The 18,686-nt window shown below is 52.7% G+C and overlaps 1 protein-coding gene across 1 annotated transcript; it reads right to left on the bottom strand.

Moving 5' to 3' along the window:
• Positions 1-580: 580 nt before the first annotated feature.
• DIPK1C (divergent protein kinase domain 1C) lies at positions 581-18,051 on the bottom strand. Its single transcript, XM_045790386.2, has 4 exons — positions 17,841-18,051; positions 8,743-9,426; positions 4,295-4,459; positions 581-1,446 (listed from the first exon to the last, which is right to left on the bottom strand). The coding sequence occupies exons 1-4, from the start codon at positions 18,030-18,032 to the stop codon at positions 1,228-1,230; spliced, it is 1,260 nt and encodes a 419-aa protein (XP_045646342.2). The 5' UTR covers positions 18,033-18,051; the 3' UTR covers positions 581-1,227.
• Positions 18,052-18,686: the final 635 nt, after the last annotated feature.

The raw sequence follows: 18,686 nt of genomic DNA, 5'->3' as shown, positions 1-18,686 counted from the left end.
TGAACATAGGTACGGATTCCCCTTTGTCTCCACGGGAAGGGGCTGGGCGAGGACAAGAGAAATCACTTGGAATTTGTCAATCTGTGATTTTTTTTAACTTCAGATCACTTTGTCTTCTTTGATTTGTAAGCCATCAACAACTTCCTTCTCTTCTCCTAGCATCTTTCTCAATTTACTTTTAGGGAGACCAGCCAGTCACTTGTGGTGCACCTGCTGCCCCCAGGTGCGCAGTACAACCGAGTTCCCTCCCAGTGGCGCCTGGCTGGCTCCCCGTGGCTTCATCCGTCTGCCCGGGGACAGACCGCAAGGAGGCTTCCTCGATTCTCGGCCCCTGCAGGAGAGCTTCACCTAGCGTGGCGCCTAGGACTTGGTATTCATTTCATAGACAGGAAGGTGCTGGCCTTTGACCCCGCCAGAAGTCGATGCCTGACCTCGGCACTCGAGCTATTTCAGATTCTCTGGGGCAAGCGGTAAAGCGCTCCCTAAAACACAATCCATAAAATCAATGCGCTCCTCCAGACGAAAACTGCTATATGCTGTCCTTACACAGCCTCTCATTACAAGTGATGTGTCCTAAAGATAGAACTTTTGTTTTTTATTATGTATAATTTCAAATTGCAGCCAGGCAAGCTGACCCAGAAGGCAAGCTGGGGAAACCGCCTTCCCCTACCCCAGAGCCTCCCACACTCACCTGCTCACACTCCCGTCGGCATGCACACGCTGGTACAACTCACACTCGTGCACACTCATGCACACGCACTCGTGCCAGTGCACCTATGCAAACACCTGCACTTGCTCATGTGCACACACTCACGTGCATGTTTTGGAAGGCGGGAATGATGGCAGGGAGGCCAGCTGCAACGCTCCCGCTCTGGCCATGGAGCCCAGCACGTTCCTCAGAGTAACGGCACACAGGGTCTGTGCCGTTTCCTGACTGAGAGGCTCCAGAAGTGAACCACTCTGCGCCCTCCTCCCTCGTGTCATCTTTATAGGGGTGACGGGTCGAGGCCAGGGTGGCAGCCCCAAACAAGAGTGAATGAGGCCAGGAGAAGAGAGAAGAAGTGCCTGTCGTGGCCGCCGGTGTGGAGTCCGCAGAGCATCAACCTCTGGCTCCACAGGAGAGCACAGGGACACGGGGACACCGGCGGGGGCTGTCGTTTGCCTAGAGGAATGTCTCCTCCTTGCAACTGTGAACTGGAGGGAATCCGCCCGAGGCCACAGTAGCCACTACTTCCCCGCCTCCTGCAGTTCTCTCTGCGTGGCTCGAAGGAGGCGCCGAAGCTTCCAGAACACATCGGAGGCTGCTCTCAGGGGGCTGCGGGCGGTGCGCCGGGGGTCAGCGCATTCCTGCACCGCCTCCCGCAACTGTTGCTGCAGCGGGAAGGATAGGCCTGAGCTCCCGAGACCCGAGGAGAACCAGTGGCGGAATATCTTGTCACAGATGACCTGAGGGACAGCAGACAGTGCGGTTAGTGCAGGGCGGCAACCCCCCACACCCCTGTGCCTTCGGGGAGGCCTTTTCCCACAGGGATGGTCTCATCCCTAAGGGGCCTTCCCGTGCAGAACCCGAGCCGCTCAGCACCAGGAATCGAGCCCCACGTCCAGCCCCGGAGCAGACAGGGAGGCCTGGGTCACTGAATACACCTCTGAAGAGAGAGGGGAGCAGGAGTGCACGGCAGCACGTGCCGCGTAAGGAGCGGCCCCTCGGCTGGGTCACCACGTCGCTGAGGACTTGCTCGGCCATAAGTGGGTCACCGGAACGTGCGATGACCACCTGACAGGGTTGTTCCAAGGGTCTGGTGACGTGTGGGGAGAAGTTGTCAGCAAACACGATCGCATGTTGAGATGCGTGGAGAAAAGACTGTCCTGGAAGGGACTTTGAACCCGTTTATTTCAGGAGCTGAAGTGAAAAATTAAGCCACCATCTCACAGCCTAGAATTCTAAGAGGGTGTGAAACTCCCCCGAATCCGCAGGTCTCCTTAAATCTTCCACTTAAATGCACGGCCCTTTTCCCACAGCTTTCACAGGTCCCTCCTGCTGGGAGCGACTGCCATGCAGGACTAATTAATGTGCTTTCCTTTTCTGAGTCACACTGTCTCGGACTCACTGAACAGAGGCCTCAGTGTTGTGAAGCCACTTTCCATAGAAGACAAGCAACCGACTTCTGTTTCCCACTCCCTGCAATGGCGACGATTCTTTTTAAAAACAAATTACCTTAGTTCTGTTTTGAATTGATAATCCACGTGCAAAAATGTTAAATGTCCCCAAGGACAGACCATATGTAAGTCCTGGGTCTCCAAGCTGCTCCTGACCATCAGACACTCTGCTCCTGGCTCTGGGAGGTGACCCCTTCCTTGAATATCCTTCTAGACAGAGTACGTGCACACAAGCCCGTACATGCTGCTTCTTTCCTTCCACTTTGCACAAAAGGCAGTTTATTACACACTGGTGTACAGCTTCCACTCTCACTTAACCAAATACCAGGGGGAGCCTTCCATGTTGATTCTTACAAGGATCTTCTGTTTGCTTTCGTGACTGCACCTCAAATGTGTGGATAGATCATAAATTTTTTAACTATTCCCTGTTGGTGGAAGTTGAGGCTGTTTACTAACTTTTGCTATAATGAACAATGCTGCAATATATCTCTTTCATGTATGCCATTTTCACTTTGCATATGTGACTAAATTTCTAGAAATGAAATTTCTGGGCCTAGAGGTATGTGCATTTCTTGTTTTGGTAGATGTTGCCCAGTCGACCCTGTGAAAGTTGTCCTGAGATACACTCCCACAGCAAGGTATGGCGAGAACACTCACCTCCCCCACTGCCTACCGAACGTGCGTTATCTTTCACTTTTGCCAACTGATGGGTGAAAATGGTTTGATTTGAATTGTTCTTAGCATTCAGGGTGAAAGTTATTTGTGCTTTCTTTCCAGTGAATGGTCAAGTTGATGTCCTTTGCTCACACTTCCATAAGATAGTTGGCCTTTTTCATATTAATTCGCAGGCACTTTTTATATTGTCAGGACATCCCCTTGCTTTGGTTGGCTTCCAGGAGAGTGGACTCTAAGAGGGAGGTTTGTAGGCAGGGATTTATTGAGGTGCGTTCCTGGGGACCACACCTCCACGGATCTGAGGGAAAAGGAAATCCTCCAGTGCTCCTTACTGAGGCTGGAGACGGGGCTTTGTGTATGCCCCTGCTCCCACTGCCCAGTCCCTGGACGCTGGTCCTGGCACATGGAGTAGCCATGGCACAGAAACTCCGGTGGGGAAGGACAGTGCTGGGGGACACTCTCTGAGCCTCGACAGCAGCGGGTGCATGAGGACCCCTCTGTCCCCTGCTCTCCTGACCTGTACCAGCAATTGCAAGCATTTTGCCCATTTTCTCATTTAACTTTTAAATTTTGCTCGTATTTACGGGGGGGGGGATTTTCTTTTGTTTTGTTTCCACTATATGGATATTTTCAAGATAGTGAAATTGGTCACGTGTTCTTCCTGTGGCCTCTGAGCTGCGTTCCATACTCAGAAAGGCCTTCCTTACTCTCGGGTAATATTTTAAATTCTCCCAGTTTTTCTCTGGTACATTTAGCATCCTATTTTTTTGTGAGTAAATACTTGAGCCCTCTGGAAGTTAGTTTAGGCAGGAGTGAAATTGGAGCTACCGGGCTGACCGGCACCATTCCTGCATAACCCAGCTAACTTCTGCTGGCCCGAGAGCTACCTGTCGTTATGTCCGTCTCTGAAATTTAAAAAAATTCTGTTCTTTTGCTCTGTCAATTGGGGCAGGGATATTTTTTTTTGAGTAGAATTTTAAGTTAGAAAAGGAATACGTTAGGGGCGCCTGGGTGGCACAGCGGTTAATCGTCTGCCTTCGGCTCAGGGCATGATCCCGGCGTGATGGGATCGAGCCCCACATCAGGCTCCTCCACTATGAGCCTGCTTCTTCCTCTCCCACTCCCCCTGCTTGTGTTCCCTCTCTCGCTGGCTGTCTCTATCTCTGTCAAATAAATAAATACAATCTTTAAAAAAAAAAAAAAAAAAAAAAAAAAGAAAAGGAATACGTTAGGAGACGGGGAGCCCAGCAATGGGGTCGGCTGGCTGCTGCATGCAGGAGACTCCCATGGGGTCATTTGGCCGACAACCCCGTGGGGCAGACGACACTGCCTCCTACTGTCCCTGTACCCGCTGAGCACATGGAGCCCAGGTGGCATGGAAGGGGTGACCTGGGCCCCAGGAGCGGAGTGCCGCGCGCTCCCGGAGAACGCGATGTCCCCAACCCAGCGGGGCGGCCCCTACCTGCAGGTTGCTGTTGACTCGTTCTGCTCCGCACTTGTTGATGCGCAAATCACACTTTGAAAAACAGTCAAAGAAATTGCAGTCTTCATCTCCCGTGCAGTTCTGCTCGAGAATTTCCCTCATTTTAGGTTCAAAAAAGGCCATGTCCACGTCGATGGCCACCACCTGTAACCAACACAGCACATGGCCGTCACAGGGCGCTGAGGCTCAGCGCTGCGGGAGCCGGGGCGCCTCCGTTCCCTGTGGGCAGCGCAGGCACCTGCGGGGTGTGGGGTCACAGAGCTCTGCCTGCCAGAAACAGGAGCCCATCCGTGCTGGGGGCACGTGCTTTATTCACACAAGCACCCGGCACTGACCATATTGCAAGGCTTTTGCCGCAATAAGGACTTTTGCTGTCACTGGGGAAAGCCTAGGATTTGGAACCATAACTAGAAGTATCGCTTTTCAACTTTCAACACTTTTTCAGCTCTGAAAGTAGGATCTCTGAGGGGCACCTGGCTGGCTCAGTCAGTTAAGGGTCTGATCTTGGTCAGGTGGTGATCTCAGGGTCCTGGGATCGAGCCCCGGGTCGGCTCCACACTCAGTGCAGAGTCTGCTTGAGGATTCTCTCTCCCTCTGACCCTCACCCCATGCTCACTTGCTCTCTCTCTCAAATGAATCTTTAAAAAAACAAAAAGTAGAATATCTGAAATGTCTTAAAAATAAATTAATTCCGCCTCCATTGCTGTATCACTTTGGCCTCCAACCTTCAAGGGTCAGCATTATAAAAGCTGTGAGACCCAGGTAGTTTATCCCCATGAATATCAATAATGAAGAAACCGACCTCCTGGGGCAGGTCTGTGGGTGTGACAGTGAAAGTGTGTGGGCAGGACCTACGCTGTCTCCTTGTGCCCGAGAGGTGACCCGAGTCCACTGGTTTCCTACGGACTACTGGACGGAAACGTGGCTGCGAAAGGCAGCGTCAGACCTCTTGCATTAGGGCTGATGCATATGGACCCTGATCCTACAACATCAAATACTAACTGTCGCTGTCAGCGTGAGCCCAGAATTGACCCCCTGGAATTTCAAGATTTATCTTCTTGGCTTCAAACCAACTAGGCTTCCAAACCAGAAAAAAAGAAAAATATCTACATTATGCAGATTTCCCTCCACCACCTGAATTTTAAAAACAAGAAAAGATGATTTCAAACTTGATAAAACCTGGAGTCTGCCCAAATCAAGCAGTTCATAGCTTCGAGGTATTAAAAAGCTTTTGGAACACTTGATGAATTTGATGGAGTCTGGGGCGTCTCACAAGCCTTCACAGGCCATTCTCTGAACGTGAGCCCTTCCTTCTGCCTTTGGTAACATCTCCACAAGGCCTCCTTGGCTGGGGTCCATTTCCTCCGCAACTCGGCGGTGTTAGAAGCTATAGTCCCCGCTTTGGGTTTTTGCTGTTCACTGAGGAGTGATGCCAGAGGCAGTAAACTTCCTTGGGGGATGATTCAGTAAAACAGAAGAGGAAAAATAGTTTCCTTCAAAATATATGAAGAATAATGAACATAAAGAACAGGGAACTTTTCCCTACTTAAGAGCTTTGCCTAATTACTAATTCAGGCACAGCAAACAGAAATTACAATTTAAATCAATTTTTCATCTCTCATTATTTAGCCAAAAGAAATAACTAATTTTGCTATTTAGCCTTAGCTAATACACTAAAAATATATTAGGCTGTGCTCATGAATCTATCGTCTTTATAATTTATTATCAGGACTATAGAGCCTCCCTCCTTTCTGTACTTTCTGGCAATTTCCGCAACCTCCCCTGGGCCCCTACATACACTTTCAGCTCCTTGTGACTTCTCACTCCCATTCCTGATTATTCCCTTCTCATCTCCCAGAGAGAGCCAGATTTATTTTTTTTTATTTTTAGCGTATAGTGCAGAATGGATTACAACTATTGTAAGCATAACTCCAAGCACCTAAAATAAGAACAGTAACCAAGCTAACAGAAAGACCTACATATGGTTTCTTTAATCATATCAGGAGAATCCTAACACTCTTCCTGCATGAAATGACATAACTCACATCTTCATCAGACTTCATCCCGGCATCAGACTAGAAAGGGTTGATGAGAATTGTTTCATTCCCCACTGAGAAGTGTGGCTCTCATGTAGGACACATGTCTGTTTTTGAAAGGAGCTCTTGCTGGCCATGATTTGGGGGCTCGAAGCAATGGTGTTTCTCAGTTGTTCCTTTGCAAGCGCTGGATAAATTCTCAGGGCCTGTAATTGGGGTCCCGGAGCGAGGGAATGACTGCAAGTCGCCGCGTCCCACCCCCAGAGTGTCGGACCCAGCAGGTCTTGAGGGGAGGCAGAAAATCTGCATTTCTAACAAGTTCTCTGGCGATGCTGACACTGCTGGGTTTCATTTAAAGTTGTGAAATCATAGGTGAAGTTAACAAACTCAGCGTCTGTAAGGTCAATAATGCCAGGGTTAGCCAGGGGGACCCTCGAGAAGAGGAGAAGAGCTCAGGCAGAGGCAAGGGCCTGTGTGCCCCAGCACAGTCCACAGGGCACACAGGCTGGGGCTAGGTCAAAAAGTGCAGCTATTATTTCATTGAACAGCTATTCCGTGCCTATCATGCACGAGACACTAGAAGGCACAACCCTAGTGCTGTGCACGAGCCAGCAACATGCCATGTTGCCCTTTCCCCGGGGAAGACCAGTCAGCCTCCTTCCTACAGCCTTTCCTGGGAACCCAGCCCAGTCAGCTTCGCAGTTCCCTCCACCGTTACTGCCCCTGTGGAGTTCCACTCGCTGACACTCCGTAGTACTTGCTGGATAAAGACACGGGTGTCAGATGAGCACTGGCCCCATGACTGCCAAAGCCAGTGGTGTGCGCGGACGCGCCACACCTCCTTTCCCAGGGCCTTGGGGTGCCCAAGTTCCCAGGACTTTTCTGAGAAAGAGAATGATGGTCCTTCACGTCCATTACATAAACTTTCTGCTCATGAATTAGGGAAGCTTGGCCAGGATTTCACCTCCAAAAAATATGCTGGCAGAGTCCTGGAGTGCCCCTCCCCTTCACAGCTTGGACCATTTCTAGAGATCTTGTGGAGCTCAGGATACTGCAGATGGAGCTGAACTCCTCCAGAGCTCACCACCCAGAGCGCAGACCCTCCAGGAACTTCCCAGAGCCTTCCGGAACCTCTCAACTCTTTACCTTCCACACTTGGAGCCACCCCCGGCTGATCAATCCCTCTGGGGCAGCCAGGGACAAGGAAGGCATTAGGACAAAGCAATTTGGGCAAGTTGCCACAATGCTCTTCACGGTAACAAAGGCTTGATTGGAGAAGGGGTTGATACAGGGGTCAAGTTTCGTTTTCTAGATTTCAGGCTGTTTTAAGAAGGCATTCCTATGCTACCTGCCATGAAAGCCCTTGGCTGGCAGAAGAGAACCCTCTTTTTGTTCCTTTATGTTTTTAACTGGGTTGAAGAGCACTGTTCTGCCATGAGCCAGCATCCTCAATGACCAGCCCTTTGGGGTGGCTGCAGTCAAGTCGGCCTCACTGGCCAGCACTCGCAGTTACGAGCTAACTTGTTGCAGCTTGGGAAGGAAGGACCAGGACACAGCCCCCGCCCCAATGCCCACCCCACACCCACATCTACTTGTTCTTAGGCGGTCCCAGCCCTTGTCCCAGCACAGGGGAAGGACACCTGTGTTAGGGCACCCGGGTCACCACAGCATTAATCTGATGCTCGGGTTTCGCCCAGCTGGGGGGAAGCGGGAGGGGGTCATCTTATAATAAAATACTGAAATCCCTCCTGCTGCTTTTCTGGCACGTTTAAGTCCTTGTACAGCTGCACTGCCCAGAGCGGGAGATGGACTCCACCACCCTCTACAGAACAGCACAGAAACAGACACTTGCACGTGGGCAGCTCTGTCCCCTGGGAGAAGGCCCTAGAACTCCAGCCGTCCCTCTGGATGTCTCACCCGTGGAAGGGAACTAACTAGAACCTCTCCAGGAGGAAAGTGTCGGGAAAAGCCTGACACTGTCACAGAGCACGGGCAGTGTGCAAACGGCAACCTCCAGCTAGCTGTGGTACCAGAGCCCCCAAAGGCCAGCTTTCTGTGTCATCCTCCATGGCTCCTCATCTCCTAAAGATGGTTTTCTGCATGCAGCAGGAGTTTGCTTTCAAATTAGGTCTAAGAAGCTGCTTTGGAGAAACCAGAAGCACCGTCAGGGAGGACAAACCTTCATTTTCATTCCCAATCCTGGGGAGGTGCAGGGTGCATGTGTTCCCCAAATTCTCTCATTCACACCCCAAAGGAGGTGCGCTGGCAGGTCCGGCTCGTCCAGGCTGGAAGCCTGCATAAGGTGGCAGTGCCCCCCGCCCAGATTTCAGAAACCCTCTCCTAGATTCTCTGCCCCCCACAGGACACACACCCCCTCCCCATACCACTCACCGTGAAGTCACTCCTGATGGCAAAGTTTTCGGGCTTGACGTCGCAGAGGTGGAGGCGGTGAGAGAAGTCGTCCTCGAAGTGGCTCACCATGTCCAGGAAGCTGAGCGCCATGTCGCTGACGGCCTTGGCCTGGCCCCGGCTGCCCCGGGGTGCCCCTGCAGCCCCATCAAGGGGGAAGAGGGCCCTATGGCGGGGGCTGCCAGCGGCCAGGTACTCCACCGCGTAGAAGTGGCCGCAGGAGCCCAGCACAGGCAGGGCGTGCCGGCTCAGGTCCTGCAGCAGGCTGAAGAGGACGAACTCCTCCTGCTGCAGCAGGGACCACAGGCTGGCCAGCTGCCCCCGCCAGCGAGGTCCGCGCCTGCCCGGCCACAGCGGCCCCAGGCTGCCGCCGGACAGCTCCAGGCCCAGGGCGTTCTTGACCTCACCGGCCACCAGCAGGAGCAGCTCTGCCTCGGGGACGCCCTGGCCGCCCTCGTCGGCTGCGTCCTCCAGCAGGCTGAGCGGCTGGAAGCTGGAGAAGGCCTCCTCCTTGGACTTGAGGATGATGGGCCGGCCGCGCCAGTCGGCCTGCAGCACCTTCTTGCCCCTCTCGTAGTAGAGACAGCGCTGGTACAGCAGCTTCCCCGCCACACACAGGTCCTCACACAGGTCTCCCACCAGCACCCCGCCCTTGTACTCCCGGCACTGGAAGGAAGGGGACAATGGGTCACCAGGCGGGAGGGGCCGAGCCAACCCTGGCCGGGGGCAGGAAAGGGGCCAGGTTGCTTCCTGTGCGCAGGATGCTTTAATCAGCTGTTGAGAGAAACCTCACGAACGTGAATCACGCAGGCTATTTGCGCCAGTGGGTAACTCAGTGAGAGACTTTGAGGAGTGTCTCAAATTTATGACATTCAACCAGCTCAGGTCTTCAGAATCATGACTCTGGAGGGGAGATGCAGAACCTCCCCCCCCCCCCCCGTCCCACCACGTGATGCTGGGAAAAGCCTTTCACCAGCTGGTGACACTTCCCTCAGCTGTCAGAGACAGGGCTGGCCAGCTCGCGATGCTGGCCACACGTGCAGGTTGCCCTGGGGAGCTCTGAACGCCACCATCCCAGAATGGCTAAGTCAGATCTCGGAAGGGGGCTCCCCAGCGAGCCCCCCTGGTTCCAGGCCAGCCACAGTAACCACCCTTCTAGCAGGCCTGATCCCTCAGCCTGCTGTTTCTGACACCAAGTGGTGCGGCCTATAAGGCCAGCAGGTCTGGGAGGATGCCAGGGGCTCAGGGGAGCGCCCTGTACAGGAAACAGGAGTCAGAAGAGGCCTCGTGGCTGGTTGTGTCAGCAGGACTGGAGAGAGGCACCAGGGACAACTTCAAAACACAGAAGCCGTTCCGGAAGCATAGGGCGTCTGGTTCCTGGCGGTGGCCAGGAGGGTCCAGGAGCCCTCGGATGGATGTTTCTCCTAACACTTCAGTGGCTCTTAGGATGGGTTCCCCAGGAGGGGACCAGTGATCTCCCCCCACCACACCACAAACATCCCTAAGAAGATAGTCCAGCCAGGCCCTGGCTGGTGGTCCTGCTGGGATGCGGTTGAAGAGGGAGGACAGAACTTGCACAGAATAAAGTAATATGGAGGGCTGTTACTCTGTTCTTTCATTTTAATCTTTCAAGAAACCTAACCTCCTAGACCCGTCTTTATCAGGAACTACCACCAGCTGTTCCCCCACAGATGCGTCTTTCTTCCATGTGCATAGGTGCAGACCTCTCTTCCTAGAAGTTCTGCCCAGGAGACTGGGGTGGGGAGGGTTGTTCTCATCCGGTGGTAGACAAGGGTAGGACCGCCGTGTTGTTTGCTTCAGTCTAGCTCGTGCAGTACAACATGCTTTGAGTGACCCGCACAGTGCAGACAATACAGGACAGGGCCGAGGGTCACAAAGCTGGGACCCTGGCCTGGCTGGGCCGTGACATCCTGAGCAGACTACCCCACCGCTGTGAGCCTCAGATTCCTTCCCTGCATCACCTGTCTGCCTCCCTTGCTCGTTTCTCCGACAGGCTGAGTGAGAAAGTGTGTGGAAACCATTAACCTATTGAAGTGCAAGGCATCATGATGGCCCTCCAATAACGGCCAGGTGTGTAATTACACGTTCTTCAGAGACTCTGGTCGTTTCATGCTGGTCGGCTGTGTATTATAAGCAGCTCAAAGTCAGACAATGTCCTTCCCATGCCTGGATATAGCAACAATTCCAAAATCCCAAAAGCTCTGAAAACTACGACTGTTTCGTGACTCAGTGGGCCTCACATGGTACCAGAACCCAACTGAAGAGCTGTGAGGCTCTTCATAGTCTAAATGTACTCGACTTGGTGTGAATTTCTGTACATTGTGCTGCAGAATTATTTCTTGGTTTGATTACTCGTTCTGCTTCATATGCAAAATATAAGGTATATGATCTGTATTATTTTTCTAATGTCCAAAAAAGTATGACTTCAAAAGCATGCCTGGCCCCAAAGTGCTAAAGGATTGTGGACCTTTATAAATACTCTAGCGTAATTGTTCAAAGCACACATTACCAGAAAGCTTATTAAAAAGAAATAGTCCCAGTTCTTAAAACAAGTGTCTGGATTTTCGGGATCATTTCAGGCAGTACCTGGACGAGAGCCCAAAAGACCCCAGCCGCGCCATCTGACCTGATCCTGGGGCTTTCTGCTGAAGGAGGCTCCTGGGAGCATTTCTCCTTCACGGGCTTTCGATCTTAGTATATCACGTTGGGTGGTGAGTGTGTCACACTCGTCAAGCACAAGGATGCCAATGACAGAGACATGTGCGTGGTCATGAACCCGGCCCCGGATCTTGGGAGTGCCAAGCTGACACCTGTGATGACACTGTGTTAATGAACACACTTGATGCTCTGTTCGTCTTGCAGTTTAACGTAACACATGCTGGTAAAATACCATCCTCTTAATTCCACAGCTTGGGGTCAAGAAATGGGTGTTGAAAGGATTGGGACCCTTTGAGTCACTCACGCTCTGTTTAGAATCGCTTCCACATCGCCCCCTGTAAGACACAGATCCCCGAGACCTGGCGGGAGAGCCTCAGAAGGGAGGTGTTTTGGACAACCAGGAGCAAAAATGTACGAGTGACAGAAATAACGTGGGCCATTCATTTTACTTGTTGCTGGCTTTTTCCCTATGCTCACTGGTATTTACAGAGTTTCACATTTCTTTAGTAAACCTGATCAGAAAATTATTTTTTTAAATTTCCTTATAAAGCCCCCAAATTCTCTTAAGTATGATACCCAAAATTATGTGCTTCAATTCCATAAACATTTTTGGAGTGTTGTCACATTTAGAATTTAATCAAAAGTGCTTTTGTATGAAGTACAGAACAGGAAAAGAAAAGCAGGTGACAGAACCAGTCTGGTGGGAGGGGGTGAATCCTGAGCTGAGAGCTTCAGAATCCGGAGAAGCCGGGGAGAAGGGAGGAGGCGGAGGGAGTCAGTCCGCTGTACTGTGAGTGGCAAGTGTGGAGGGCGTCACCTACGATGGCCCAGGGCCTTTACTTTCATCCCGAGCTGCGGCCGAAACTGCCACTGGCCAGGAGAGACTCCTGTGGGCCAAGGAGACCGCTCCACTCCTCTGGGCCTGGGAATGGCCACGGGCCAGGCCTTGCTGCTTCAGCCACACCTGGACACCTTTAAATCCACACTGCCACTCTCCCGACTTCCACTGGCTGTACGTGAGCTGAGCCACTACCCAACTAGAGGAGGTCACGTCACAGAGGCAGCTGCCTTCCAAACTCATAAACAAGAGAGAGTATGATCCGTCCAGGATAGATACGAAGCCAGGCGGGGCCCTGGGGCAGCTTGGGTTTGCCTCCTAGCTCTGCCCCCTACGAGCTGGTGGCTTGTTTCCAGGTCTGTAGCCTGGGGTGCTGATACAGTGTTACAGGAGACCCGTGAAGGTCAACCAAAGTCGCAGGGCAGAGGTGGTCTCAGTGAATGCTACTTCTCTCCCACCCTCTCCAGCCCTGGTCATCGGAAGGCTGGGGGAGGCTTCCTCGTGGAGAGACGCACCTGAGCTCAATTTTGGAAGCCTAACTGCAGCGTGCCTAGCAGATAGGGAGAGTTCCGCTGCCGGAGATAACCTGTGCAAAGAGCCTGAGGTGCAAAGTAGCATGGTGGGTTCACAGAGCCAGATACGGCTCCGGAGCGTGGGAAGCAAAGTTAGCCCAAGCACCTCTATGTGACGGACTGGGCTGTCTTGTGAAAAAATGCCATGTCTCTGCCAGACAAAAATGCCTCTACCCTGCAAGGGCCAGATCAGCCTTCCCAGGGGCGTGGGTTGGGGGACAGCCTGGCTGCCCCTGGGAATCGTCATCTCTGTCCTCTGCCCCCAGCTCCCAATCCACCAGACTCACTTGAGCCATCGTCTCTCCCACTGGCTCCCCACAGCACAGTGTTTTCTACAAAACTATCCTGCATTGGTGAACTCAAGTTCGAATCGAATTACAATCTATACAATTTTGCCCCTGCAGATTTCGATGGCAATTCCAAACAGGAGTTGTAAGACATTTGAACAACGGTATAATCATCGAATTGGGCATAGAGCCCATGAGTTTCAGAGGGGAGCATTATTTGGGGCTGTTTTTCTGAAGTTTACCACATTGGCGCAGAAGTGTGACTCCTGCAGGGCTGACAGCTTCTGGGGCTGCTGTGTCGAGCATCAGAGAGGCCAGGAAGTGGAGCGAGGTGCCCAGGACCCCAGAGGGCCTCAGCTACCACAGGGGAGGTCTTAGTTTATGACCTAACTTCCAGTACCCCCGTCACGGCGTTCGTCATAGGGGATGGTTGACACTAGAGCCGGGTGTGCACAGTGTGGTTATTACAAAGCGGCTCTTTGTCATCATCCTTTAGGATGGTGTGCTTGTGGCATTTCGGCTCCTACTCTCTAACAGAGACTGTAAAATCCAAGCACCGTGGCTACTAGCGCTGGGGGGATCTGCAGGACCTTTGGCATGTCTGTGTCTCCTAAAACCGGAGAGGAATTAACAGAGCATTTAAGCACCAGAAACTTCAAGGACAAATTACAGGTTTACGAGCTAATTAAAAATTGCCATCACGCGAGAGGCAATAGTGAAATTATTTTATGAGCAGCATGTCCTACGGAAGTAGCTATGTTTTAACTCAATAGAAGTGGTTTGTTCACTTGAGCTCAGTGTTTAAAGTCACTTTACTCTGAGAACGAGGGGGTGTTGCCAGCATGAAGACGGGTACGCTTCTGTGCCCAAATGTGCGCACATACAAAATGCACAGGTATCACATTTTAAAATAAACTGAAAAAAAGAACAAGTTAACAAAGTCACCTTGTCATTGATGGGCATTTTTTAATTACTTAAACTCACAGTGGATTTGTGTTTCTAGACTATGTGCGCACATACAGACGCTCGCTCCCAGAATTCTCAGTTCTGGTAGGGATGTCTTAGCGGCCGTTGCTTAGACTCTCTCCAGCTCCTATCGTGGTTCTCAGGCAAAAACAAAACCTGTCCGCTCGAGTCTGTTAAACTGCTGATGGGGTCTCAGAGGTCATGCCTACGGCTGGGTTTTCTTTTGTGTATTTGTTTTCGTTTTTAAGGAGCATGAAGTCTCTACGTGGCTAGTAACAGAGCACAAGATAGAACTCCTTCCCTGAGCAGTAAGCTGTGCATTGGAGAATCTCAGAGCATTTAGCCTGCCCACTGTGCAACCCCTCTTGACCCCTGGATGGCTTAGAAGATACACATTACAAACATGGCCAGAGCACTCTGGAAAATAGAGACATTCCCTGCTATAAAATCTTTCTGGATGCCGTAGTCCCACTGGGGCCATGGTTCTACCACAGCAAAGAAAGGTAAGCCTGCCCTATGAAAAAGCAATCTCTACTGTAGGCAGCCAAATTAAATCACATCAAGACCAAGAGAGCCAAAAGGGAGCTAAGCCTTCTGAATAACAGAGCCTGTGGGAATATTTTTGAAATGCCTTGAAAATGATACGCAATGGAAGGATGAAGAATGCCCAGTGGTTACTCAGGTTTTCGTTATTGGGGAAGCCACCTATTGTCACAGAGCCTCTACTATCACGCTGCACAGCGTCCCATACTGTCTCCACGATGCACCAACTGCGTGAATCAGGATAAGTGACCTTATGTCTCTGGGGCTCAGTTTTGCCATCTGTGAAGTGGGGAGAATATAAGCACAACCTTCGAAGAGATTATCGAAGTGATGAAATGAACTAATGCGTAGAAAGCCACTTAGCCCAGGGCCTGCCCAGAGCAAGCACAGCGCGCACCCGCAGCACACCTCTCTCTGCCCGCGGCACGGGGCGCCAGGCTTGGTGACGCTCACCAGCCTGGGATAGCCCAGGACCCAGCTCACCAGAAAAGAAGGGCTCTAGAAAGCTCACAGAGAAGTTGAAGAGGGCTTGCAGATGTCTTGGTTATGAGATGTGCTGAAAAGCCACGGCACAGAGGAGCACAGCAGCCTGACTCAAAAACTCCAAAGCTAGAGGACCCCAGGGCTCGACTCCTTGGAACAATTCCAATTGGCTCTTCCAGGGCCATGAAGTGCGCTGAGCTCCCTGGGCAGGAGGGGTGCCGGCTCCCAGCTCCTGAAGCTCTGTACCTTTGTCTGCAGACAGCCCTGCAGGCCAGCAATGGCACCTGCCACACTGGCGGCCTGGGACACCAGAAGGAGTTCATGACTCCCCCCGGCTCTGCCAGGGAGGGAGAGGGCTCCCTCTGGCTCAGCTGTAGTACACTCCTTCTGTGCTGGGTATTCAGAGGGAAAGCTAATGAGGGTCTGGAGAGCAGTCAGAAAAATAACAGCCAGTTTTCTTATTAAAGACAAAAGCCAGGCAGAATGAATTGAAAGTGCTTGGGAGCCTAGAGACAGAGGGTCGATTCAGCTTGAGTCCTGGGCGGCCACAATGAAAGACTCCGCGTGGCAGCCAGGGCCCAGCAGAGTCTGAGTTGTGGAGACCGCCGTGCTGTCCGTGCCGTTCTGACCCTGTGTCCTGGGCACAGTGATCCACGCTGCTGGGTGGGGCTAACACCCACAAATCCAGGTCGGAGAAGGTGGAAGGGAACAGGAACGAGGCAAGGAGAGAGGGAGGGAAAGCCAAGCCCTGAGCACGGGTGAGAAATAAGGGCCTCGAACAGGGTGCCACATGATGCTCCCCAAAAAATCAGTTCGCTGAGACAATGTTGGATGAACTTCAGGAAGACAGAGAGAGGCAGCATTTCAAATTGTTCTTTTGGCAGTAGGCAAGACTGAGAGCCTTCAGAAGCAGAGCCCATGTCTTCAGCTTCATGTCAGACTAAAAACAACCCCAGCTGGCTGCCGTTAGATATATTGGTAGTCTCTAACCAGAATCGGTTTTAATTTATTAGCTGGAATGCTGGGAAAGTTATGATTAGCAATTACCTAAATTATATTAGGCCATATAATTTCCATTAATCCTTTTCCCACTTAACCAAAGATAAATAAATGAAAATAGCAGTTTTTATTTTAAGGTAAAAGATTATTATATTATTTTTGTAAACAGGTATTCCATCCTGGAAAAAAAAAAAAACTTTTTGTTCATTAAAATTAGTCAGGGGCGCCTGGGTGGCACAGCGGTTAAGCGTCTGCCTTCAGCTCAGGGCGTGATCCTGGCGTTATGGGATCGAGCCCCACATCAGGCTCCTCCACTATGAGCCTGCTTCTTCCTCTCCCACTCCCCCTGCTTGTGTTCCCTCTCTCGCTGGCTGTCTCTATCTCTGTCGAATAAATAAATAAAATCTTTAAAAAAAAAAAGTATAAAATTAGTCAATCATTCCCCCAAAAACAGAGGTGAAAAAAGCCTTGTAAAAGGAATTTTTATGAGTTACTGAGAAAGTTGATGAGTTGTTGAAAGTTAAAGAAAACTTGATAGAACTTCAGTGGAACAGTCCGTAGATGATTGAGAGATAGGATGGAGGGAATCAGTGATGAGGGTCTCACTTGCATTATGAACAATTCATGATGACACGTCAGGCTCAATTAGGGAATACGATTTGAGTTTCATTCATTTCTTTAATTTTTCCAATCTCACTTGATTTTTTTTAACTTTTAGACTATGAAATTTTGAAAACCCACAATCTCAAAAAACCCACCCATATGTAAGCAATTGGACTGTAAACTTCCCATGCGTTTTTTGAAGATTTCTTAGAAAACAGATCATCTTTCACAGCAAATGCTTATATAGACAGCCGCTGTTTTAGGAAGAGCATAGTCGCGTAAGAAACCAAAGGGGCAGTCTTTGCCCGCTGTCTTCACCTTTTCGCCTTTCCTTTCCGGGATTCCCACCTTTTTCCAAGTCTTCCTAACGCCCATAATCTTCCGGACCAAACAGAGACGATTGAAATGAATGGATGAGCATCTGGGGCCCAGTGCACACAGCAGCCTGCCTAGCCCAGCTAGGACCACTCAGGCCCACGCCTGTTAGGAGACCGCTGTCTTGAGCCCAGGACGGGGTGTGCGGGGATCCGCTCCCCTGAGCTCACTCTGCCTGGGGTCCCACAAACCGCGCCCGGGAGAGCCGCGTCTTTGGGGCACAGGGAGACAGGGGCCCTACCAGCCGTCCGCGTTGGGCTCGGCGAGATGCCCGCAGGTTGGAATCGTAGAACAGCCGCTGAACAAGAGCACCGGAGAAGTAGAGGCGTGGTCCCCGCCGGTCCCGAGCCCCGCCACCGGCCCTCGCCCTCGCCAGCGCCCCGAGCCCGGCCGCACCACTCGGGACGCGGGCACCGAGGGGCTGCCGGGAGACTCGGAACAGACCTGCAAACTTTCCGAGCACGGGCTCAGGGGCGGCAGGAGAGCAGTTGGGCAGGACCACTATCTTGGGACAAAGGACCAATTTTGGCGAAAGGGGAGAGACGCCTCCGCACGCCCACAGACTCCCGGGCAGAGACGGGTCGTATGCACCGGACATTCCACGCACCGTGTCGGGACCCCCCCCCCGGGTGCCACGACCGCGCCCGACTCCCCCGCTCCCGGGGTCCTCGGACGGTGTCCCACCCCAGGCCCCGCGGGGAGCGCGGCGCGGGGCAGTGCGGCGGCGGGACCTACCAGCGCGGCCAGGATGCGCCGGCTCTTCTCATCTGTGCAGCGCTCGGAGAGGACGGCCGGGTGCGCGCGGAGCAGCAGCGCGGCCGCCAGCACCCAGCCCGCGGTCCACGCCGCGCAGGCCAGCAGCGCGCCCCGCCCGCACCAACCGCACCGCCCGCGCCGCCAGCACCGCCGGGGCCGGCTCCGCGCCATGACCCGCCGCCCGCGCCCCGACCCGCCGCCCGCGCCCCGCGCTCTCCCGGCGGCTCCGCGGCTCTGCGCGGCTCAGCGGGGGAGGGGGCGCGGGGGAGAGGCCGCTCTAGGGGAGGGGGAGGCCCTGCGGCCCGACTGCCCGCGCCCGGCCCGTTCTGGGGGTGGGGTAGGGTGGAGTGGCCGCTGGCCACATCCTGCGCGCCCGCCGGGGCACGGGGGAAAAGGGTGTCCGCTCGCCGCTCCCGGGGACCGCTCACTGCTCGCCCTCTCCACCCGCCGCACCCCGCTACCTTTTCCACTTTTTTTTTTTTTCACCTTTTCCCCCAAGAAGACCAGTTCCCCCTCTTAAACAGAATCCGCAGAACCTTCATGGATTCAAACTCCCCCCATTCAGACTCCTGGTTCCTCTGTTAACACCTCTTTAATTCAGAAGAGATCTCCCCCCTTCTCTGGGCGGCCGCTCAGTGCCTGGCACTCTCTTTCTACACACCCCCCCAGGCAAATCCCTGGTTGCTCTCTGCTGCTGCTCGATCCCCCGCACCGCGCATTTACCCCCTCTGCTAGATTCCTCTCTCCCCTGAAACCAACTTGAGTTTCCTCCGTGCCCTCCCGGGGGTGAGACCACTGAGCGTGCGCCGAGCCAGGGGTCGGGAC

This window comes from Ursus americanus, chromosome 19 (assembly GCF_024610735.1).
Source record: "Ursus americanus isolate L20-20 chromosome 19, mUrsAme1.1.p, whole genome shotgun sequence".
NCBI lineage: Eukaryota > Metazoa > Chordata > Mammalia > Carnivora > Ursidae > Ursus > Ursus americanus.
The sequence above is the reverse complement of the archived record's forward strand: the minus strand, read 5'-3'. Positions and strand labels throughout refer to the sequence as shown.